Source organism: Periplaneta americana, chromosome 8 (genome assembly GCF_040183065.1).
Source record: "Periplaneta americana isolate PAMFEO1 chromosome 8, P.americana_PAMFEO1_priV1, whole genome shotgun sequence".
Lineage (NCBI taxonomy): Eukaryota > Metazoa > Arthropoda > Insecta > Blattodea > Blattidae > Periplaneta > Periplaneta americana.
In genome coordinates, this window is record NC_091124.1 from 62,918,632 (window position 1) to 62,945,000 (window position 26,369).

Here is a 26,369-nt window from a genome sequence, read left to right on the forward strand (position 1 = left end):
GAGAAGAAACTGCCTACTGAAGGATGCACTGGAAGGAATGGTAAACGGGGCAGAGTAAGATATCAGATGTTAGCCTAGATGGCATTAAGATATATGAATCATATGCGGAGACTAGAGGAAGGTAGAAAATAAGAAAGATAAGAGAATGCTGGGATTACAGTGAAAGACCTGCCCATGGGCAGAACACTTACGTATGTATGTATGTATGTATGTATGTATGTATGTATGTATGTATGTATGTATGTATGTTAAACGTATCCTATCAGTATTTGCTAACAAGAAAAACTCAGAATCGAAGTATATTATTAAATAGAAAAAAGGTCTCTAACTTCTGTAACTTGACGTAACAGTGACTCGTCATCTAATTGAAACTGTTACGACAAGAATTGTGCTCTCCAGAAAAGAGCTGAGACGGTTTTCCATTGTTACTTAATTTTTAAACATTTATTGGCAAAAATGTAATATATATATATATATATAATTTAACATTTCGTGTAATGGACATACATAGGTTGATTACCATCTTAAAGTAATTACAATAATTACATTTTCTCCGCTATTCAGCTGAGTTGCATAATACAGTATATTTCTTTTTTTAATTGGATAGCGACACAAAGAGAAACTTGGACTCTCACTTTGAGAGAAGAACAGAGATTAAGAATGTTTGAGAATAAGGTTCTTAGGAAAATATTTGGGGCTAAGAGGGATGAAGTTACAGGAGAATGGAGAAAGATACACAACGCAGAATTGCACGCATTGCATTCTTTACCTGACATAATTAGGAACATTAAATCCAGACTTTTGAGATGGGCAGGGCATATAGTACGTATGGGTGAATCCAGAAATGCATATAGAGTGTCAGTTGGGAGGCCGGAGGGAAAAAGACCTTTGGGGAGGCCGAGACGTAGATGTGAGGATAATATTAAAATGGATTTGAGGAAGGTGGGATATGATGTTAGAGACTGGATTAATCTTGCACAGGATAGGGACCGATGGCGGGCTTATGTGAGGGCGGCAATGAACCTGCGGATTCCTTAAAAGTTATTTGTGAGTAAGTAAGTAAGCGGCACAAAGAGAGGAGCGTTTAAGTTGAGCAGCAATTGTCAGACAAGTGTAAATATGAGTTTTGATTGTAAAAGAGAAATGAGGGAGTCAGAAGCAAAGGGGTACAAGTAACATTTGTAAGAGCATGAGTTGAGTGCATCTAGGATATGTTAAAGCATCTAACATTTTAGTGGCAAAGGGATACGTATTTTAATCACATCACACACTAAAATTTAAGTAAAAAATTTCACGGGAGTTACGTAAACTTAAGTACTTTCAATTACATTTTCTTAAAAATAACAAGTGCACTTACCCCCTTTGCTTCTGACCCCTCAAATGTTATACGTTATTGTAACTTGGAAATTCTCATTGGAGCTAAAACTATTGTATATTTTGCGTACAATAGAGGTACATTGTATCGATGGAAAAACTGTTGTATGAATGTTATGGTTTATTTAACGACGCTCGCAACTGCAGAGGTTATATCAGCGTCGCCGGATGTGCCGGAATTTTGTCCCGCAGGAGTTCTTTTACATACCAGTAAATCTACTGACATGAGCCTGTCGCATTTAAGCACACTTAAATGCCATCGACCTGGCCCGGGATCGAACCCGCAACCTTGGGCATAGAAGGCCAGCGCTATACCAACTCGCCAACCAGGTCGACTGTTGTATGAATACCATAGCTATTGTACGTCTGGCAACACTGCTCAGGTCATCTGCGCTCAGAAACAAAGCATGCGCTGACAAACTTCGAATACGTAATCTTACCGGTATAAGCCTATCCTTTTGCTCTCACCCCATAAGCACTCAAGTCTGTACCCACCTTTGGTGATGTCTGTCAAAATAATAGATGGTAACGGTTTAAAATAAATTTATTTGCAAAGTGCATGTCACAGTTTTAACAAAAATAATTTATTATTCTGACATCAGGTTTATTTTTTAATATGTATATTAAATATTACCAATCATATTTATTTTCTACGGAAAACTGCAAGTGATAATTTCGACAGCATCTCGATCGTGAGACACTTCTGCCTCAGGACCTCGAATGAAGTACTATCGCCATCTCGTTTTCTGCAAATAATTTAAGGAGGGGAGGAAAAGGGGGAATTGAAAATGTAGCCTAGTTCTGCTGATATGTGCGGCACCACTATACATATTTTATATTTAGAAAATGGGAAAGGAAGAAACGGGTAACATTAACATGGAGTTGAGAGAGAGGTGTATATTTTATTTAGTCAAGTACGATTACAGACGTTTTATCACACGACCTGGCCATTGATCTTGAAACACGTGATGATCTGCTTCGTGATGGAGTCAACGAGAGACAGCTTCACCGTTAGCTGGACCTGGAGCAGAGAGCAATAATATGAAAAGCTAAAAAGTGATTAGATGGTATAATGTCAGATCCAGTACATTTCCGATGATTCATATAATTTACATCAGAAAAAAAAGAAGAAGACATTAAAATGAAATGACTTTTTACTACAGCGATTCATTTTACAGAGTGAATAGAATAAAAATCTGGTTGATTTTAAATAAAAATGAAAATCCAAGACACGTAATACAAACTATAAAAAGCTTACACAAATATACGGCATTCGCACTGAAAGTAGAAAATAAGACAAAATATTAGTGAAGAAGATGGACAAGGTTGCAAGTTTTTTTTATCAGGTCTTATTTACTTGTAATCTATATATTCATGAAATATTAAAGCGGAGTGAAAAAAATAAATTGAAGTACTGTATTTATATCGGTTTGACGCAAAAATTCTTGGCGTTTTTTCGCTGTGAGAAAAGTTTTTATTTGAGACGAATAGGAGATAGAAATTAAAATCAGTAATAAATTACCCTATATTATCTCTGACTCTTTGCCAACGTTGGGGTAGTTTTCGATTTCGCGTCTGACGAAATTTGCTTTGAGTTAGAGAAGTCGTTAAACCAAGTTTGTAAAACATCTTCGTTATCAAAGGAGTTCCCTTGAAAATTGTTGGCTAGAAAGAAGAAAAGGTAGAAATCTGAGGGCGCAAGATCGGGAGAATATGGAGGATATGGAATCATCTCCCAAGCTCCTGGATAGCTATTTTCGTCATGTTAACAGAGTGCGAGCGTAAATTATCATGTTTCAGCAGCACTTGATGCAGTCTTCCCGGTTGTTTTTCTTCAGTTGCGGCCGCAAGAAGTCTGAGTTATTGGAAATAATTGTCAGCAATCATGGTTACATTCCTGAGAAGCAGTTCGTAGTACACGATGCCTTCTTTATCCCACCAGACGTATAACATCATCTTCTGTGGACGGACACTAACTTTTGTACGGGGTACCTTCGAACATAAAAGTAGATAGAAGGGACAAGGATTGCTAGGTGGTGGCACCAGAATAAATCAGCTGATGTCGGGCAGAGAAGCGGTATGGTATGGACGTCGAGTATAGGAAGATCACAGTAAATCTAGTGCCTAAATCTAGATATAAAAATATTCGTTTGATTTTGAGCAAAAAAATTAGAAATCGTAGGCTGGTACACTCGATGCATATTAATAACCTCATTGCAATGGATTAAAGCACGATAATGTTATTTGAAGATTAAGCCTGGCATAAATTCCTCATGGAAATACGAGTCACTTTTACTATCGACTTTTTTTGGGAGGAAATTTAAGTTAGAAGTTACTGAAATATGTATTAAGTAAGACTGAAACAAGGTAGTTAACAAAAGAAAGAACACTACTGCTTTTAAACAATGTTTATTCATGTCAATTTATTTACGTCACTTGATAGTATTTTGTATTTTATCTTTTTGTCTAACAGTAGCCTGCCTTTCATACGTATGTAGTTCATTCATGTTTGCTGATTTCAAAATAAAACATTTGCAAACATTTATACAAATGAAACAATACTTCCAAGATTAATGTATGATGTAAACATCAGTTAGAGAAATGATTGATTTTTACATTATGAAATTAAGTTGACTTTTGCGCGTTCCGACAAAGATTATGGGGACGCCGGACACCTAGGCCAAAAAGGGGACTGTTCCGGTTTTTACGAGAAGTGTGGTAAACTTATATAATGATATTTGTTTCAAATACAGAAAATTAAACAAATAGGCCTAGGCCTACCTCAAATTACTCTCTGATGTCCTTAAATAGTGTCAGTAATCTTTCACAGTGGGGCCTATATTTGTATTCAACTTTTTGGTTGTGTTATATTTTGTGCGCATTGTGTTTAATACCTAATAGATAGGGGTGGGTTTTGGGCGTAGGTTTAGTACCAATTTTTCTTATGTACTGTGATATTCTTAATGAGTGTCTGTAATTCTTTTACAGCAGAGTTTATATGTATATTTAACTTCTTGGTTCTGTTATATTTTGTCCCTTGTGCACATTGCGTTTGAAACCTAATAGGTGGGAGTGGGGTTTATGTGTAGGCTACACTAGTTTTTTGGGCCTACTATGACATCCTTAATGAGTGTCTGTAATTCTTTCATAGTGTGGCCTAGTGTATATTTAACTTTTTGGTTCTGTCATATTTTGTATCTTGTGCACATTCTATTTAATACATATTGGACTATAACGGACTGTATAATTTTTTCATGTAAGTATAATTATTACTATGATATTCTAATAATAATTTTAATTGTAATCATTGTGTTTTTAATGAAGTCCTGTTTAATGCATTTTAAACCATACCTGTGATGTTAACAACTGTTGTGATTTATGTTGGATAATAATTGTGACAGAATAACTTCAGAGCACTCAAAACAGAAGCTTGAGAATCTACCATAAAGGTAAATTATTTAAGCTGTAGGCTTATATAATATTTCAATGATTCGTAGTCAGAAACAAGACAAGACTCATGCGTGTAATTCGTTCTGTTTCCTCAACCTTTTCGTTGCAGGCGGGCTAGTAAGTGAACAAATCTGTAGGATATTTCATTTTGTACTATAAAACAAACTAGCAATATGCACAATAAAACAAGGGAACTGTTAAATTAGGATCTACCAAACTTTTTGAACTTCATATATATTCTAGGATAGGCTATGATCACATTCGTAATACATTGTATATAAAGTACACTGCATAATGTTTTGCCCTTAATCAGCTGATGGGAAAACGCTGTTAATTTGGTGCCGCTTTCATCCGGTAGGATAGTATCGAACACACTCTCTATTTACTTTAACGTTCGAAGGTTGTCACCATTTTCCTTCAGAGTAGTGGGCATGATCACGTTGATTGGATTGATTACTACTTACCGGAGGGTAGACCGATAGAATGGGCAGCTTGAGAAGATAGGTGGCCTTTTCACCTTTGGGCAGCGGGCACTCCTGGTCGATCAAGGACTTGCAGGCGTTGCGTTGTGGCAGAGTATAGTTCACTGCCAGGCCCAGTACAACGGCCTGCACGTGCGGCTTCATGCGAGTGATCTCGTGGTCTGTCGGCAGTAAAGGAATAAATACAAAGCGTGATCAATTATTGAAAACTTTGCATTTGGACCAGTATTTGCTGAAAGGAATATTAAGAATGCTAATAACATGCATTACTTGTAGGTATGTTAATATGCATGTACACATTTAAATTGACCTGCCAGGATACCCTGCAGTGAATGCACTGTTAGTTGAAGGAATACATACTTCTGCATTTTCAGTTACATACTGTACGTGAATGTGCTTCATTGGCTACTGAGTGACGAGACTGCTAAGGGTACGACTACTTGTCCCTTAGAAGCACTATTAATAATAATAATAATAATAATAATAATAATAATAATAATAATAATAATAATAATAATAATACTTTATTGCCAGAACAAAGATGCAAGATTTTTACATAAAAACACCCTAGCACCCCCAGAAAGAGTAACATACTCGTTCTCAGGGGGCATTCCACATGATGTCAAGACATTTTATTAAATAACAGAGTAAAAAGTAAAAAAAATAAAAAAGAAGAAAAAAACGCATCACAATAATTCAACTTTAAATTTTCTCTGTTAACAGCAATTTTAATTGATAATAATACTACTACTACTACTACTACTACTACTACTACTACTACTACTACTACTAATAATAATAATAATAATAATAATAATACTTTATTGCCAGAACAAAGATGCATATTTATATTTTTACATAAAAACACCCTAGGGCCCCCAGAAAGAGTAACATACTCGTGCTCAGGGGGCATTCCACATGATGTCAAGACATTTTATTAAATAACAGAGTAAAAAGTAAAAAAAGAAAAAAGAAGAAAAAACATATCACAATAATTCAACTTTAAATTTTCTCTGTTAACAGCAATTTTTAATTGATTTTTTTAAATAAGGAGCATTAGCAAATTGTATGTTTGGGAATTTAGCTGTTATCATGTTATAAAGCCTTGGACCAAAGTTGCTATTGTGATTATATGTACAGTTATAGTACATTTAGGTAATGTCAAGCATATGTTGTCTGATCTTTTGATTTTATATTTTTGTGAATATAAATTAAATATATTTCGAAAATTAAATATATTTGTTTGTTAATAACGTAAATCATCTCTAAAGTAATGTTCTGTTCGTTTCAAGGAATAGAAATCGAATCCATGCAATCATCTGTGTAGGAAAAATATAAGCGTTGACATATTTCTCATTATTTTCTTGTTAATTTGGCTGTGATCATAAGCTGCCAAACAAATTATAGAAAACGCTATTGAAGGCATACCGAAAGATTCCTACGAGTATAATTGAAAATATTGTGTTTTGTTCATAATGTTCGGGAAAACATTTTCTTGAGGTTGGAAAGTGGAGTGTCTTTTTGTTTCGTTAGTCATAAAAGTTGTGGAATACAAGGTTGAGAGAGAATACTTGGCAACAATAAAATTCATCTTACCGAAAAAGTTGTGAGAAGAGCATAAAGAAGACACGCTATGTTAAAAGTGATTTTACTTTGAAAACGATGTAAGTAACAATACGTATCCAGGGTGTAGAAAATAGGCCTATAATTTCAATAGTTTTTCTTTTCTCTTACGGAGGAGAGCCAGAAGGCTTGCACCGCAGTCTGAGGTTTATTTTGCTGACCTGACCTCCTTAGTTAGGGATGGTTGTTTGAAGTCCGCAGGACCGCAGTCCTGTAAGTATCATGATTCACTGTTTGATGCCATCTATCGATTCAGCTACAGAACACTTAGGTCAGACAGAGTTCGCGATGAATACTCCTCCGCTCCCCTAAGAGTTTCCCAACCTCCTCAAATCGATGCCATCTGTATGGAAATCACTTTACTACATCCTGCTGCATTTTATATTGACCTTGAGGTAGCGTTACTGTAGATTTCGTGATTCACTATTTGATGCCATCTGTCGATTCAGTTGCACAAGACCCAGGTCCGACGGAGTTTGCGATGAACGCTCGTCAGTCTTTCTGACAGTTCTGAAGCCTCATCAGATAGATGCCATCTGTATGCAAATCACGGTAGCCTACTACATCTGCCGCATTTGTCGTAAAATTTGTAAATGTTAAAATTAAAAGTGATTACTTTATTAAAAAACTATTTCATGTGAATTTGCGAGTCTGTACGTATCCTAGGAAGTATGTCAGTATGTGACTATCTATGATGATGATGATAATAATAATAATAATAATAATAATAATAATAATAATAATAATAATAATTTAATAATAATAATAATAATAATAATAATAATAATAATCTATTTATTTATACTGGCAGAGTTAAGGCCATAGGGCCTTCTCTTACACTCTACCAGGTCACAAAGTATACAAGCAGTGAAAATTTAACAAAAAGTTAAAGAACAGAATACTAACATATTACAAAACAATAATAATAGCATACCAAAATCGACACTAAACAACATGAAAATAATGCCATAATAGAAAAAAGAAAGTAAAAATACATTGTAATATAATAAAAGAACTCATTTAGTACAAATAGTTGATATGGAAAACGTAAGGAAGAATATAACAAAATGGAATGTAATAAAATAATAATAAAAAATAAGAAAATAAATACGAAAATTAAATAAAATAAACAATAAAAATGGTATGATAATAAATTCATCTGGTGATCAAAGGAACAAAAAAGGGGAAAGGAAGGAAAATAAATAAATAAATAAATAAATAAATAAATATATATATATATCTATATATATCGATCGAGGTAAGGGAGATCGATGTGAAGTATATGAAAGCTGATATGGTAATGTAGACAGTGATGTGCTGGTGACATGAGGAATTTAATTGTTTCGACATGTACAACATATTTAATGGGAAAAGCATGCCGTGTCGTCATTTTAATGACACTATTTATTTTGGTTGTGATCCACCATTTGTTTTCTTATATTATGGGAAGATAGCCATGTTCTTTTTATAAAACTTCAGTTATTTTGTGTCTTTCTGATTTATTTTTATCCAAAGTTTTCTGTATAGTATCAGGTATATTAACTGAAATTTTGATTTCATTTCTTATGTGTTTATAATATATTCCGTATATTTAATAATTTCCTAGGAAGTTGGCGTGTTTTGTACATGATTATTTTATATGTAGTTTTTTTACTGTAGAATTAGTTACGTCTGAAGGAGTGGATCTGTTTAGTAGGCCTTTTTGATTATTAATTTCAGGGTCATTGGTTTCTATATTCTTTTATAGAGATTACACATTTGATAATTTCATTCAAATTAAAGAGGTTACGCCTGTCGGATAAAAATAATTATTCACACGGTAACAATCCAGTACAACATCTTTGTGTTGGCTGAATATAAAATGTGAAGTCTTAAGCGATACTCTGAAATTACAGGGTGATTCAAGACCTCTGCATCAAACTCTAAGGCATGATCGGTCTCGCATGGAGTTCCATTTTTTTGTCAGACAGCCCATTTTCTTCGACGCGATCTTAGGTTATGACACAATTAATTATTTAATTTACTTCCGTACAGTTTTCAGGCATTGTTAATGCACAGTTTACAATTCTACATTCCGTTTACAGCAGGTGTTCAAAGTATCCACCCTGAACCTGTATTGGTTCATGGCACCGTCGTAACATTGGCCCTTGAACTCTCTCCAACATGTGGGATCTCTGTGACAACTGGAGTAGTTTACACATACTCTTCACATATCTCCAAAGAAAAAAATCAAGGGACGTTAAGTCGGACGATCGCATTGACCACGTAACGGGTCCCTCTCTCCCTACCCATTGCTCCCCGTAGGTTTTGTTGTGGTATGTTCGTACAGCAAGAGTGAGTACAGTGGGGCTACATCGCGATGGTGCCATGAAGGCAGTGCGGTTCATTTTGGACACTTTGAACAGCTGCTGTAAACGGTATGTAGAATATTGTATCTACTGTACGTTAATAACTGCTGTAAATTGCATGGAAGTAAATTAAGTAATTAATTATATCATAACTAGGGGGCGGATGTTCATAACCTAAAAATCTACTTAAATTGATCATTAAAATGCCCTTAAACTAATGGAAAAATGACATTGAATTAAAGAAAATGACATTCAAATATTATTCACCGTACTCGCACCACAACTTCTTAAAAATTAGTCACCTTGTTTCAATGACTGCCCTGCAAATCTCGGAGAGAGGAGGAAACTTCCTAGAATTTGGCTAAGATAAAGGAAAAGAACATGCAACAAAATGAAGGTTTTAAGGGAAAACTATAGATTTTAATGAGTATTTACAATATGTTTCAATTAGGGGTGGTCCATGTCAGTGCCTTTATTCTCCGTCTCCTCCTCCATGCGCGCTTCCCTTTTGTTACCAGATCTTTCAGATGAGGGAGTGCGAATGACAAAGCAAATTGTGGGCGCAGCGTGCATTCTTGCAATCTTTGTGTTAAAAATACTGTCTACTACAGTAGACATTCCTTCCGAACCATGTTGAGGACACAACGTCCTGTCCAGGACATGGTGAAAGTTTCCCCCTTCCAAACATTAATTTTAAAGACACCCTCGTACCGACAAAAGAACAGTAGCGGTCAGAGTCTTCACTTAAACTAAGCTGCTGTCAGCATTTTGTATTACTTCCGTTGTGTGAAGTGAAGCCTTCAGTGGAATGAGTGATGGACTTTAGAGACTGTTCCAAACTATAAAACTTAAACTTCACTGTTATTCACTTATACAGTAGGTAAATACTACTGACCTATTTGCTTAGAAAATGATTTAACAGACCTATCGGTAAATAAGAAAGTAAAATGCATTCCAAATGATCCAAAAGTTCTTCAAAGTATTAAAAATGACCAAAAAATGCCGAAAAATATAAAAATGACCTATTAGTTCAAAAACGTCAAAAAATGCAATATAAGAAATTACTTTTTTACGTTGATATTAACATGGAAAGGATTTCTATATTAATAGGGATCGTCCTAATGTGAAAAATAAGAAGATGACTTTTCATCAACATCCGCCCCCTAGTCATAACCTAAGATAGCGTAGCTCCTAATCGACGTGTCGGAGAAACCGAGTTGTCTGACAAAAAATGGTCCTCCTATCATCTCTCAGAGTTTGGAGTAGAGGTCCTGAATCACCTTGTACAGGGACATCATTTTATTTTTACTAACATTTTTAATATTAACTTGCCTATACCTCTGGATCAACGCCGTTTGCTACCCCCTTCCACGACTGGAGTTCGATGATACTGGCGTAATATACAAACAAATCACCTTATTACGTATAGCAGGGAAGAAAAGTAGTTCATCTATTTACGTAAACTATGAAATATTGCGCTTTTGAGTTTGATCATTTTCATTAGGTTTTTGTTTAATCAAAATACAGTACAGTATTAACAATGAGTGTTTTTACTCACGGACTGAGCTGTCCATGTGGACGTAATCATTATGCAGTGTATATTATACTGTCTACAGCACATTAGCATACAATATAGAGAATGAAGTTAAATTGAAAAATAATCATAATATGGATATTTAAACACATTTTTTTAAAATGGTGACCGTTCATTTCGATACAGGCTTCAGTTCTAATGTGCATATTATCGCACTATAGACTATTGTAACTAATCCCAATTACCAGTTTCGTTTTTCGTACTAGTAACTCATGTTGAAATAATTCTGTACCTACTCTGTAAAAGAGTACCTTATGTACTGTAAATTCAATCTTCACTTCTGCCCGATCCGAAAAGATAAAATTACTCAGACATGCTATCTACTGTCCGTCCAAGTGGTTACGTCGCGGCGTCGTAGAAAGGGAGGAAATCACGTGACAGTTAATTACTTAACGAGGCCCTTTTATTTAAGTTATTTTAAACAATTGTATGGGTATAATATTACGTAGACGTCCAATTCCTACCAAAATTAATGTTCTCAGAAAAGAGCTAAGACAGTCCAGCCACTAGCATTTACAGAGGCGAATAGAAGCAGGTGGGGGAACTGGGATGCGACGTAGGCAAATGGAAAATGATGCAATATTGAAAGCTCTTTCGTCACTGGAAAACGCGAACATATTTTTGGAACGTACTGTTTACTATGACCGTAAGGCTACTATGACTGTATATGAGGTTTTGGATATGTGTGGAGGACGGTTGAACTTCATTAGTAGAAGGGGTGGGAGTGAAGTACATTCAAAAACTGAGGTACAATAAAAATTGAAGTAAAAATAAAATGATATCCCTGTATAGTGTATGGACAGTTACGGACCTCGAGCAAAAGAAATAAAGTCTGTAAGCCTGACAATGTATGTGTTGCGAGTTGGTCACCTTTACAACTGCTATGATGGACTTTGTTTATAGTTGTCGTAACTAATGTGAACCCCACCAAGGCGTGGTGAATTAATTGGTGTACTTACCGGGTACGAAATCCACCTCAGCTGAGATATCTTTGCCACGCACGAAATTGCACGGAGGTTCTGTGCAGTTAAATACCCTGAGCTCCACCGGAGGGGTCTCTCCATTCGGACCTGAAAATGCAAGTTTCCAGTCAGTAACTTCGTCCTAAAAATTACTGACTTTTCTCTGCTTTACAACCGATTTTTAAGAATTGTTTTCCATCTATATACCACGAGATGAGGTTTGGGAAAGTTTCGTATACAGCACAAGAATAATTACTTCGCTTGATCTTCCAAACTTTCCAGACACTTTCTCCAAATTTTATATAACCACACATAGATGTGGGATTTTAACCGACATTATTTTAAGAATAAATGTCTTCCACTTTTATACCGCGAGATAAGATGTGAAAAATTTTCATGTGTAGCATAACAATATTAATTACTCCATTTGACCTTCCAAATGTTTTGGACAAATAACACTAAACATTTTCCAACTTTGATATAACCATAACTAGTCCTGAGATTTTAAGGTATTGAAATGTATATTTAGCTGTCCAAAATAGGCTCTAAATATAAAATGCATAGGTTCGTAAAATAATAAAATGATCGGGCAAATCGCAATATAGCGAATGTAGAAGCTCCACCCACCATCCCTTCCACTTTTCCCCTACTAGCTCAACAGACACTGTACGTGATAGGTGGATGTTGTGTCGAATGAACATTTCATGTGGGTGGGGATAACTTCCCCTACTGGCGTTCGTTATATTGCGATTTATCCAAATGATCACTTAAAAATATTATAACAAGCCCTCAAACTTTTGTTTTTATTCTATGTCGTTCAAGAATATGGTAGGCCTACATAACATTCTAAATGTGCTGAGTGCCAATTTTTCAAATTTCATTTTATTCATTCTGAGGGAGGAACATCCATATGAAGAGTCCACTGCAAGAATGATGGATGTCATTTGGAGTACATTTTGCAGGAGAAGCAATTGAAAGTTTGAAATGCTTAGCGCTCAAAGCTTAACTGAGATCTTCCGATCATTACTGGACAATGACTATCAGTGTTAATGCCATATAACTCTGTATGTACATTCTATACTGTATGTCTTAAGCTATGCATTGACAGTCTTGGTTCATTTTCGACAAGAAAGTGACATCCATCATTCTTGCAGTGGACTCTTCATATGAGAATATCATACTAAATTGTTTTTGTCGTAGCTCAACTGTAAGTGACTCACTCGTGCGCCAAATGACGGTGTTGTATGTTTTTCATCAATATCAAGCAATTTTTCATGTTCCAAATTTTGTAATCTTCTCTCAGTCTTCACTCTTTTCGAACAGTATGGAAGCACGCGAGTGTAATAACTATACCCAAAGCGAGAAAGGATCCTAAAATACCTTAGAATAAACGTCCAATTAGTTTATTAGATACTCATGGCAAAGTGTTGGAACGAATAATTCTCTCCAGACTACTTATCCACACTGCCAATATTATTTCAAACTATCAGATGACTTTTCAGAAGAATAGAGCAATGACATTCTAGCTCTCGTTGAAGGAATCACAAAAGGCTTCAACAATAAGGGCGGAATTCATAGTCGTCACTTATAAATGAGTGAACCCTTAAGTGGTTACTTATACTCATTTCTAATTCATAGTTGTCCCTCATTCACATGATGAGTGATTACTGAAGTGAGCCGATCTGTACCCTTAAGTGTTCACGCATTTTCAAAATGGATAACGAGAATAATTTTGTGGAATTTGTTGAACGAAATGAGGAAGATATACGTATCCCAAAAAGGTATATTAGGGACATGGAGAATCCTCTGGAAATGTATAGTGAACTGGAATTTTAAGAAACGATATTGCTTTCGCAAGACCACAGTCGTTGATATTTTAATAAACAAATATGTTGCAAACAATAGAGGGTTACCACCCTCATCGCTGTTTTTTTATTTTATTTTAGTTGATTATTTAACGACGCTGTATCAACTACTAGATTATTTAGCGTCGATGAGATTGGTGACAGCGAGATGATATTTGGCGAGATAAGGGCAAGGATTCGCCATAGATTACCTTGCATTCACGTTACGGTTGAGGGAAACCTCGGAAAAAACCCAACCAGGTAATCAGCCCAAGCGGGGATCGAACCCGCGCCCCAACGCAACTTGAGACCGGTAGGCAAGCGCCTTAACCGACTGAGCCACGTCGGTGGCTGTTGAAAATGTTGGTAACACTAGTTGATTTTATGCAACATCATCATTTCAGGTAGGTCGTAATTACACTAATTACTATATTATGCAAATCTAGCTTTCAGTGAAACAGATTTGAATAATTTCAAGGGAAAAATTGTTCCGGGGCCGGGTATATACTCACTGTAGGTAGGTAAGTTAACAGAAAACCACAATTCAAGTCACACAGAGTTTGTATGCACTCAAAGTTGGATTGTCAGCCCACTTGAGGTGTGTGAATATAAAGGGAAAAATTAAGACAGTGTCGGGTATAGTTCCTGGGTAGCTCAGTCGGTAGAGCGTTGGTGCGCTAAGCCAAAGGTTCCAAGATCGATACCCGGCCCCGAATAATTTTTCCCTTAAAATTACAGAGATGAAATTTTTAAGAAATATAAAAGGTTGCACATTACTAGATAAAACACCTGTGGAGTAACGGTCAGCGCATCTGGCCGCGAAACCAGGTGGCCCGGGTTCGAATCCCGGTCGGGGCAAGTTACCTGGTTGAGGTTTTTTCCGGGGGTTTCCCTCAACCCAATACGAGCAAATGCTGGGTAACTTTCGGTGTTGGACCCCGGACTCATTTCACCGGCATTATCACCTTCATATCATTCAGACGCTAAATAACCTAGATGTTGATACAGCGTCATAAAATAACCCAATAAAAAAACTAGATAAAATATGAAATGATATAAAACAGAATTGAATATATTTTCAATTAAGGAAAGAAACAACAATAGATACGACACATTGAAAGAATGGAAAATGACAGAATAGTAAAACAAGTACTAAATATAAACCAGATGGAACACGAAAAGTGTGAAGACCCAGAAAAAGATGGATGGAGTGAAGACGGAATAGGCTACAAGGGTAATCCCAGATAGTGAAGAAGATTTCGATTTCGAAAGTGTGTACTGCTTTCTTTGATCTAATTTTTGTGTTGTAACACAGGAAAATACAATATTTCATTAAAATAGCTAACAACCCCCTTAGGAACGTCGGTTAAAAAGCGGCTTACATTCGTCGAACGTCGTGGCGAGGGCTGAAAGCGCCAGGGATAGCAGAACCACGACTCGAAGAAGCATCTTCCTCAGCATTCACTGCAATCAGAGCACATCAAATCAGTGAGAAGTTCATAACTCATTGTTTTCCTTGATTTTCTCCTCTTAATTTCTATGGAAATCTATAAACTACTTGTAATGATTGTCTTAATATGTTTCGAAAGCCATGAATGCAATAAAATTCCAATTACGCATACTCTAAAAATGTATCTGAACTGAATGAAATAGTGAACAACATAGGCCTATGAGGTAAATTTGAAAAGTACGTAGCCTGACACATAGATGGCATTGAAAACGTGTCAACAATGCCGCCATTGTTAGCGGCCATTTAACATTAATTCAAGGCAGAAAAATCATAATTTTCTGTTGACTACATTTTGTGTAGTTTAATTTTGAAATTACTGCGCCCAACAGATTGGCAAAAAATTAAAAATATCGAGCTTCGTACTGTCATTAAATATTTCGTAAAAAGGGAATAAGTCCAACAGAAATTAAAGCAGACATGAATGCTACACTGTAGGAATCCGCTTCAGCGTTTTCGACTGTGAAAAAATGGCCGGCGCTATTTAAACATGGTCGACAGAATTTGGAAGACGACCCCCGCAGTGAACTTCTAGGAACAACAAGTGAGGAAAGCGTAGAAAAAATCCACGATATAGTGTTGAATGATGTCTTGGGCATGTCCAAGGTCCCCTCAAGGTGGATTCCGCGTTTGCTAACATCGAAACAAAAGCACGCCCGATGTCAAATTTCTAGGGATTGTGTGGCTCGATTCGAGAAAAATACATCCGAGTTTTTGAGGCGGTTTGTGACCACTGATGATACCTGAATCCAATACTACATATCGAAAAAAAGCAGTCGAAACAATGGAAATACAGTGATTCTCCACCTCCAAAGAAAGCAAAAGCTGTTCAATCGACTGGGAAAGTCATGGCGTCCGTGTTCTGGGATTCTAAGGGGATAATCATGATTGACTATCTAGCAAAGGAGAGAACAATAATCGAAGAATATTATTCAAATTTCCTGCAGCAATCGTAAGAGAAAATTCGCAAGAAGAGGCCGGGTTGGCCAAGAAGAAAGTGTTGTTTCATCACGACAATTTACCTGCTCACGCGTCTGCAATCGCGGTTGCTACTGTTCTCCAACAAAGAGATCAATCATGAAAGGAATGTGCTTACTATTGCGTCATCTATTGGAGCGAAGTAGATAGATAATATTATCGTTATAACGTCAGTTTAAAAACCATGTGCTCTCCTGCGTATGTTATTTCCTATATGGAGGGATTAAAAGATCAGGAGATTAACAGTGATCTAATTTTGTAACTAGGGTAGTATAAATATGTGTGTAACAATGTTATTGTTTGTGCTGTGAGAGCGAGCCAATAGAGATACGAGTACCCACGTGTATGACCTTATGACATCAACATTCATTCACAGCATTATCCCGCTCCGTTTCATTCCGCAAAGACTTTCTCGTGGTTGGAGCACTACACGAACTACGGTTCGAATTGTTTCTTCAATCTCTCCCCTTTCCACCAGATCTCACACCCTCACAATTCTTTCTTTTTTAAAAGCTCAAAACTGACTTGGCTAGGAAGAAATTTTCGTCAATCGAGGAGATTATCGCAGCAGCAGAAGGCTTGTTTTTTGCAGGTCTTGAAGAATTTGTGTATAAGGAAGGTATAGGAGCATTGCAGTACCGGTGGACCAAGTGTGTGAATCTTAGGGGGAATTATGTTTGAGAAATAAAGATGTTTCAGAATAATCCTAATTTAGTTTCTGTGTCAGGCTATGAACTTTTCAAACATATATAATGCTTGCTTCGAGATATCTGATTACATACATTGACCTGAAACTTAATTTATGTACATGGTTTTAGCGGTATGAGTGCATATATTTTAACAGGAGGTTCTTTGTATGAAATAGAACCTATAATTCTAATGAAATATTTTTCTACAACGCATAGTTCAACCCATAGAGAATAAATTGTGTGGAAAGTTTCGTTGCCAATGTTTTCATATCTCTTTAAAATTTTAAGGTTTACTATGAATGTCGCGATAGATATTAATAAGATGAACAATTCATGTTTCTGTCTTTTTTTTTGCAGAAATTGAACCATTTATTCACAAATTAATGCTTAAATTTTATTATCTGTATGTTCCGTGTAACTAAACCATTAGTATTGTACGTGGCAACGTTGCATCCCTTCTACTACCCTCTCTTTCCCGAATCAGTTTAATCAACAAGCGATGCACACTGGATTAATTTAACACTAAATCACATATAGCCGATTGATCACTCTTATGGGCTTTGAAGGCAACAACTTTTATCAATTTCACTATGCTGCCATCTAGCGACAGTAGAAGAAGTCAACGTTATAACCCCCATTTGAATTGCATGGAGCAACTGTACTTTCACCTAGCGGTCGTTACTAATCGACAGTGGCGATCCTGGATGTTATTCACTTATACGTGTTGCCGGAGATGGCCAATTTGTTATATTGTGTATATGATCAGAGGTTTAACTCTAGGAGTAACGTGAGCTACGTGAACAAGAGTAGTGCAAGCGAGGGGAAGAAATGAACAGGTAACAACTAGGACAGTACAAGAATGAGGACTAGCAGCTGCAAATCAACATTTGTCATCTAATTTCAAATTTACTGCCAATGATAGTTGGGCCATTATGTTTAAAAAAAGTAAAGTGACAAAGCTGGTTTCCTCCAAGGAAGTCTACTCTATGGAAGAAATACGTAAATCTGCGAATTGGTTCCAGAAGCAGACAACCGGGTTGATTTCTAATTTTGATAAAAAAATATTATCAATACGAACCAGACCGATTACTCATTATAGAAGTGACAAAAAGAACATTAACGAACACAGGCGAAAAAAAATGTGCTAGTTGCAGTTGGAGACGTGAATGAAGTTACTCATTCATAATAATAATAATAATAATAATAATAATAATAACAATAATAATAACAATAATAATAATAATAATGATTTATTTTAGCTGGCAGAGTTAAGGCCGTAAGGCCTTCTCTTCCACTCAACCAGCAAAAAGCATACATACATATGTATCAACCTACAAAGAATTCAACAATTTGATTTAGATAAGAGCTACATGTATACAAGAGTTATTTACGAGTTAAACAACAAAATACTATGAACTATTAATTAAACACTGAAATACAAACTATGTAGCAGAATTAAGCTAAAATACATAGAATGTTAATATATTTCAAATAATGTTAGATAATAGAAAGAGATTATTATGAGACAATTTTGAAAATAGAGGACTATCAGGATGCATGTCTAAAGGAAGGAGTAACAATGTAGACAGTGATAGTTTAAGTCAGTATGATTGGAGTGGAATGCTAAGAAGGTTATCTTTTAAGCTGTTTTTAAAAGTGTTTATTGTCTTGCAGCCCCTAATACTTTGTGACAGGGAATTCCATTGTCGCGAGGTGGATACTGTAAAAGATGATGAATAACGAGATGTTCTATGAAGAGGTATACTTAACGCGCCACAGATAAGTGATCTGGTATTTACGTCGTGCTTAGAGTATAGATAAGAGAAACGAGACGAAAGGTAATTTGGTGTTGAAGTGTGCAGAATTCGAAAGAGCAATGACAGTATTCCATTACTCCAGCTGGTAATTTACTGTCTAAAGTGTTTCTGTGTCTGCAAGAACCTGGGGGAAAATTCGGTTCGAAAGTTAGCGTTGCTGTTAGTGCTTTTGAGGCAAAATGCAAAAATATGGCAGTCACGTGCTCTACATCTGGCAAACTGACCTCTAGTTTGTTCGAGCAGTATCTTATGTAGGGATAAACAAATGTCTCCTTCTGATTGATTCCTGGGGAGGACAAACTAATGGAGCAATGCATGATGAGCGGTTTAAGGATGATGATAATATGACAACTTGCACTGTGAAAGTTATTCCACCTAAATGTACTCCATTGTATCAGTCTTGCGATGTTTATTTTTAAGGCAAGTTAAACATTTAATATCTCGTCTGCAGAACTGCACTTACTGCAATTCATTCTCTAATACAGGGGTCGTCAGCACAGAGCACGCTCGGGCTAGCGTCTCTTACCCGCGGATAAGAGACTGCACTATGGTGCACCGTAGCTGCTGGCGGGTATGCTCTATCCCTCTCTGCCTGCTGCACGATGGTGCATTTGATGTTGCTCCGGATAACCTTTGCCCATTTCAGCGAGTGCTGACGACCACTGCTCTAATACATAACCAGCTGCCTGCTCCTGTTTTCAATCATATGCTTCAATATGCATGGTATGCCTCAAAACTTACACTGGAAAGAAATTATGTGTTTACCAATGTGCGTGAAGTGTGTTTTCCTCCAGGCATTCGAAAGAAAAAGTGCGAATGCAATAATAATTATAGCTTCCTAAAGTATGCTTGGTGTAAAAAAATATTTTGTTTGTTTCTATGATAATTTCCACCGAGGAGCCAGTACTTCAGGCAGTTGTTACCATTAAGTACAGGTTAATGACATATTTTATAGTGTATTATATTTTGTGCTTTTTTATACCTCATATTAATGAACATGTACACATTATGTAACATCATAACGTAGAATTCAAACACATTAATTAATACACAATAATATGAATTATTGCATTAATGAATATACATTTTTTACGCTTCACGAACAGTATTTATTGAGAATTGTTAAGACAGTCTTACATGTCGCGAATTGTAGTATAACGATTCAAGAACTTGAAAAGTATTCTCGCTCCCCCTCTCACAGAGCATCCATAGGAAATGGTACGAGTGGATTACAGGCGCGTACAGCCTTCGAAGGGAAGCGCTGACTGTATCTATGCAACTTCAAGACTGGGGTACGATGCTTGTTGCCGTCAAACCGGGTTTCAATGGAAGAAGAACCTACATCCACTGTTAAAATAATACAACTTACATAATTTTTTTCAGGCCGAACAGGGGCCTATGGGAGAGAAAGCTGAAATACGGGTATCTTTATTTTCAATGTACTTTCACCTAAAAAATTCCCTATTCGATCTGTGACATCGGTCTGACAATGGCTCCTTATTAATGGATAAAGCGTCAGCACGTAGAGCTGAAAACCCGGTGCCGGAGAGAATTTTTCTCCGTTCCACCCATCCTTCATCATATAGAAAGAAGTTAGATGTCAAAGATGAGCATCACAAAAGAACGTTTATGATGGTGACCAGAAGTCTGACTCTGTTTGCGAAATGCGGAGTAACCAGTAACCTATTGAAAGAGTCACTCGAAAGATGAAGTCAGCAATTAATGCAACGAGTTTTCTTCTTCTTTAGAGCGATGTCAAAAACTTCTTAGCGTGTATATTTTAGCTCACTGTTTGGATTATCTACAGACATTCAACAGTCAATTCAGATAAAATTATTAACTTTGCATACCATTGATATTTTCAGTAAGTAGTGAAATTATAGTTTATGTCTGACTCCATCCAATTTAGGAAATTGGCTTAGAGATTTAGGCCTATGAGGATGTTATCCATGGATTGCAATTGTCTCTCTTGCCATACTAAAATTAGTGCATGGAACCTCAATGAAACATATTTAGCATGCCTTATAGCTGATGTGTATTTTACAAATCCTGAAATATTTGAAAGGACTACTTAAATATTTCAATACAGTTAGAAGCGGTAAGTTAGAGTTTTTGCAGACAAATACAGTCCTTAATGATCTCTGCCACAGAATCAAATTAATATGTGTAATTTGGCACCAGTATTTAATTACGTCTAAATGACATTCACTTCTTTGCAGAAGAGATAGATTGAGAGAAGGAGAGTCGGAAGGATCAAGAAGGATCAAGATATTGAGTGAGACGCTCAAGAAATTAACAAAGGACTTTATTTAAGCTGTATTAATACAATGTAATATTATATGAGAGGTCATATCACTTGCGTGTCTACACTGAAGCAAAAGACAACGTCGTTGGTATCCGTGTCGATGAGGGAGAGCTCCACGTTCACATCGACCTGCAAAAGACAGCCAGGAAGATTAGACAAATCTTGAAATAGAAAACATTACGTTATTATAGCTACTACAGCATTAGTTTCTTCTGTCCATTTTGTATCTCCGATAGTACTGTGACTTGAATTAAGACCGAAAAAATTTCATCCAGGAAATGTTTCGAAACGAGTTGCAAAGGATAGAATATGAAATCCATTAACTTCTTCTACTAAAGTCGCAGTATCATCTGCTCTTACGTTAGTGCAATCTTGTCATATTAATGAGGCTGTAGAAGTCTAATCACAGTGGTGTAACTGCATCAGGTTCAGATGAAATACTTAAGAACATGCCTGTCCAGAGGTTAATATTTAATACGAGGGCTATTCATAAAGTAACTTCCGTTTATTTTTCACGAACCTGTGAATGACGTTACAGGATTGGGTTACAATACGTTTGAAAGTAGGCCTATACACTCTAATTTATTTTTCCACATAGTTTCCCGTCACATTGAGACACTAGTCGTAGCGTTTGACGAGCTTTGAAATTTCGCAATCGTAGAATTCGGCCGCCTGTGACTGAAGCCAACCTACGACGCTGGTTTTCAACTCTTCGTCATCGTCAAAGCGCTTCGAGCTAAGCCACGTCTTCATGTACATGAAGAGATGGTAATCGGTAGGTGCAAAATCTGGGCTACAGGGAGGATGATCCAATACTTTCCAGTTGAACTCTTGCAGTTTGGTCGCAGTACGACGCGCTGTATGCGGCCGGGCGTTGTCATGCAGGAAAATCACCCCAGGGTTCAACATGTCACGACGTTTGTTTTGAAGGCCCTTTTCAAGTTTGTAACGCTCAGTGTTAATTGTGGCATTCCTCTCCAAGCACTCCACTAGCAAAATTCTTTTTGTGTTCCAGAAGACAGTTCCCATGAGTTTCGTCATGGAAAGTGTATGGCGACACTTTGTGGGTTTTTTTCGGCGAGTGAGTAAAGCCCCACTGCATTGATTGAAGCTTTGTTTCTGCATTCACATACCACACCCAAGTCTCATCTCCTGTCACAATCTGATCGAGAAAAGCATCACATTTTGCGCTTAGCGATTACCATCTCTTCATGAACATGAAGACGTGGCTTAGCTCGAAGCGCTTTGACGATGACGAAGAATTGAAAACCAGCGTCGTAGGTTGGCTTCAGTCGCAGGCGGCCGAATTCTACGATTGCGGAATTTCAAAGCTCATCAAACGCTACGACTAGTGTCTCAATGTGACAGGAAACTATGTGGAAAAATAAATTAGAGTGTATACTTTCAAACGTATTGTAACCCAATCCTGTAACGTCATTCACAGGTTTGTGAAAAATAAACGGAAGTTACTTTATGAATAGCCCTCGTACCTTTACTATAAAATTATCTAGCGTTAACATTAATAACCATGATGGTGATTTTTCGAAATCCCTTTAAATAGAATTTCTGCTTTTCATAAATCTGTTTTCTAATTTTTTTTATAAACCGATGTTATAATTATTGTTTTCCTCATTTCCACTAATAGATGTTCTAATTTCTTCTTTCAAATCAATTGTTAACATTATTTTCCTTCACTTGGCACTCTAATTATTTGAATTGAAGTTCAGTTTGTTTTGTCAAAATCGCAAGAAGTCAGTGTTGATAAGATGAAAATCTCTGATTCTGAGGTTTAGGCTCGTCTATTTCTTTATTGTTGCTCTTGAAATCTCTTTTTTGTTTTGTTTCAAATCCAATGAACAAAATATGAAAGTATGGAAGGGTCTAACAAGACGTAATTTATAGATTGGGATCTAAAATCTCCTACACTAGTTTGAACCTATAAGATCTCTTCTGTCCGTTTCAGTGCTTTTATTAATTTATCTAAAAGGAGAGCTGTCGATTGCAGTAATAAAATTATTATTAACGCTTCTCTTTCTGTTTTCAAGCGAGTTTTAATAGACGAAAGAATGTTTACGTATGGAAATATCTGCAGCTTCTCAATAAAAGGAAGGAATAAGTAGGCGTTTGACAGAGTGGATTGGAACAAACTGATGGACATCTTGAAGAAAATAGAAAGGAAATGGAAAGACAGGAGGCTGTTCAGTAACCTTTATATGAAACGAGTCAAAGTCAGGATAGGAGAAGAAATGTCTGAAGGAAGTGAAATAGGGAGAGGAGTACGACAAGGATATCCTTTATCATCTACCCTGTTCAGCATCTACTTGGAGGATTTGGTGAAGAACTGTTTTCAGAACATGGTAGGGTAAAAGGAGGAAGAAGAATAAAGTGCATGAGATTTGCTGATGATACGGCGTTGTTAGCAGAAGAGGAGACGATACTAAGGGATATGCTACTGGAGCTAAATGACAGCTGTGAGCAGTATGGGATGAAGATAAATGCAAACAAGACGAAGACCATGGTCATAGGAAGAAAAATAAAGAAGGTAAACTTACGAATTATAAATGAGGCAGTAGATCAAGTGGACGGCTTTAAATGCTTGGGATGTTCTACAAGCAGTAACATGAGCTGCAGCTAGGAAATCAAAAGGAGGATAGCAATGATAAAGAAAGCTTTTAATAGAAAAAGGAGCATCTTCTGCGGACTTTTGGAAAAAAGAACTAAGGTAGAGACTAGTGAAGTGCTATGTGTGGAGTGTGGCATTGTATGGGGCAGAAACATGGACATTACGACGAAGTGAAGAGAAGCGAATAGAAGTATTTGAAATATGGATATGTAGAAGAATGGAGCTTGTGAAACAGACGGAGAGAATAAGGAACGAAGCTGTGTTGGAAAGAGTTGGTGAAGGAAGAATGATGCTGAAACTGATTGAAAAGAGTAAAAGGAATTGGTTGGATCACTGGCTGAGAATGTACACTGAAGATACACTGGAAGGAATGGTGAATGGGAAAAGAGTTCGCGGGAGAAGATATCAAATGATAGACGACATTAAGATAAGTGGATCATATGTGGAGAGCAAGAGGAAGGCAGAAAATAGGAAAGATTGGAGAATGCTGGGTTTGCAGTGAAAACCTGCCCTTGAACAGAACACTTCCGTATGTATGTATGTATGTATGTATGTATGTATGTATGTATGTATGTATGTATGTATGTATGTATGTATGTATGTATGTATGTATGTATGTATGTATGTATGTACATATGTATGTATGTATGTACAGTAGTGGCAAAAAAACCAGACCGACCCTTGTAGCTGATTTCAGAGCCTTGTTCACTCCAGAGCACGATAGACTGGTAATTAAAACTTTCTGGTTCGAATCCTGCCTGGGAAGAAAACTTTTTTTTGTTCATTATTCAAATTTATTCCCAATACTTTTCGACTGCAGCAATATTTTACTACTTAATTAACTTATTATTCCCAGAACATGAATTTTACCAGCAATCGAAAAGTATTGGGAATAAATTTTCCAGGCAGGATTCGAACCACGAAAGTCTTAGTTACCAGCCTATCGTGCTCTGGAGTGAACAAGGCTCTGAAATCAGGTACAAGAGTCGGTCCGGCTTTTTTTGCCACTACTGTACACTAAGCGCTTTTAATATTTTACTTAATTTACAGCAATTTTTTCTCATAGTTATGAAAAAGTAAGTTATTTCATTTATTTTTAACATTACTGTTGCAATGACGTCGAAAGCTTTTTCAGAATGTTAAAATGTGTGACGGGATGAGTTTGAATGTTGTAGTTATAATATTATCAGTGCCTTCGACACTTCTTGCGAATTCTTTTGCAAATTTGGTACACTGGTACATTTCTTTAATTATTAGAGTATTATATAACTACTTTGTGAGGAACATAAGATATTAAATGACGTTTTAAAATTCCATAACATCATCTGTAAGAAAGTGAAAGCTACATTTCAGAGGTTCGGAGGACTCACCGATGGGATATAATCTTCGATGGGCAAGATGAGCTGGTAGGTGGCCATGTCGCCCTCCTCGAGGGGACAAGCCGAGTTGAGGAGCGAGTTGCAGGCGTTCTGTTCGGGCACCTGGAACTCGACGGTGCCGCCGAACACCGTGGCCCTCACCTGCGGCTTCATGTGCGAGATGTCGTGAACTGTAACAACAAACGGCGTCAGCAAGCGCTCGCACATACGGCCTGCAATGGCTCATACTCTGCGAGGTACTCACCCGCGGAGAAGTCCACTTCGGCTTCAGCATTTGTGCCGTGATGGAGAACGCAAGGCTGTGCGTCGCATCCCTTCACTCTCACATCGTAAGGCGCGGGACCGGAGCTACCTGTAATGAATGCATTAATTACTATCGAATTACATTCACTACATAATAAGCACTCAAAATCTTAAGGTTAACTATTTCATTTTGTTTCATTTCATTTATTGTATTCTATACACCTTACATCATTTTTTGGTATTCGACAGATATTGGATAAAAAATGGGAGTAAGGTTATTCATAGATTTAAAAAAAGCATATGACTCTGTTAAGAGGAAAATTTTATACATTCTTAGAGAAGTTGTTATTCCGAAGAAACTAGTTCGATTAATTACAATTTGTCCCAGTGAAACGTACAGCAGAGTCCGTATAGCTCAGTTTCTTTCTGATACTTTTCCAATTCACTGCGGGCTAAAGCAAGGAGATGCATTATCACCTTTACTTTCTAACTTTGCTCTAGAATATGCCATTAGGAAAGGCCAGGATAACAAAGAGGGTTTGGAATTGAACGGATTACATCAGCAGCTTGTGTATGCGGATGACGTGACTATGTTAGGAGAAAATCCACAAACGTTTAGGGAAAACACGGAAATTTTACTTGAAGCAAGCAATGAGAATGGTTTGGAAGTAAATCCCGAAAAGTCAGAGTATATGATTATGTCTCTTGACCAGAATATTGTACGAAATGTAAATATAAAAATTGGACATTTATCCTTCGGAGAGGTGGAAAAATTCAAATATCTTGGAGCAACAGTAACAAATATAAATGATACTCGGGAGGAAATTAAACGCAGAATAAATATGGGAAATGTTTGTTATTATTCGGTTGAGAATCTTTTGTCATCTAGTCTGCTGTCAAAAAAATCTGAATTTATAATTTATAAAACAGTTATATTACCGGTTGTTCTGTATGGTTGTGAAACTTTATTTTTACTTTTTGTTTTCAATTTGATATGATGTAAACCAACCTAAGGTCTCACCTTTAATATCGTAAAACTTTAATTTGTTTTGGTCTATCAATATATTGTGCTCTACACAGTCACATACTTTGTCAAGTCACAAATATTACCAGATTAAAAAAATCTATTAAGAATTAAAGGATAAAGCTGT

General features: G+C 36.6%; 1 protein-coding gene across 1 annotated transcript in view; it reads right to left on the reverse strand.

Annotated features, from left to right (window-relative positions):
* Positions 1–2,256: 2,256 nt before the first annotated feature.
* LOC138704221 (uncharacterized) overlaps positions 2,257–26,369 on the reverse strand; it is a 29,757-nt gene continuing 5,644 nt past the window's right edge. The window contains exons 2-9 of the mRNA XM_069832102.1: positions 25,220–25,327; positions 24,967–25,145; positions 21,025–21,102; positions 19,195–19,335; positions 15,060–15,138; positions 11,831–11,941; positions 5,289–5,467; positions 2,257–2,395 (exon numbers count right to left, since the gene is read on the reverse strand). Of these exons, the coding sequence (XP_069688203.1) occupies positions 2,309–2,395; positions 5,289–5,467; positions 11,831–11,941; positions 15,060–15,138; positions 19,195–19,335; positions 21,025–21,102; positions 24,967–25,145; positions 25,220–25,327 (962 nt within the window). The 3' untranslated portion in view covers positions 2,257–2,308. The remainder of the gene's footprint in view (positions 2,396–5,288; positions 5,468–11,830; positions 11,942–15,059; positions 15,139–19,194; positions 19,336–21,024; positions 21,103–24,966; positions 25,146–25,219; positions 25,328–26,369) is intronic.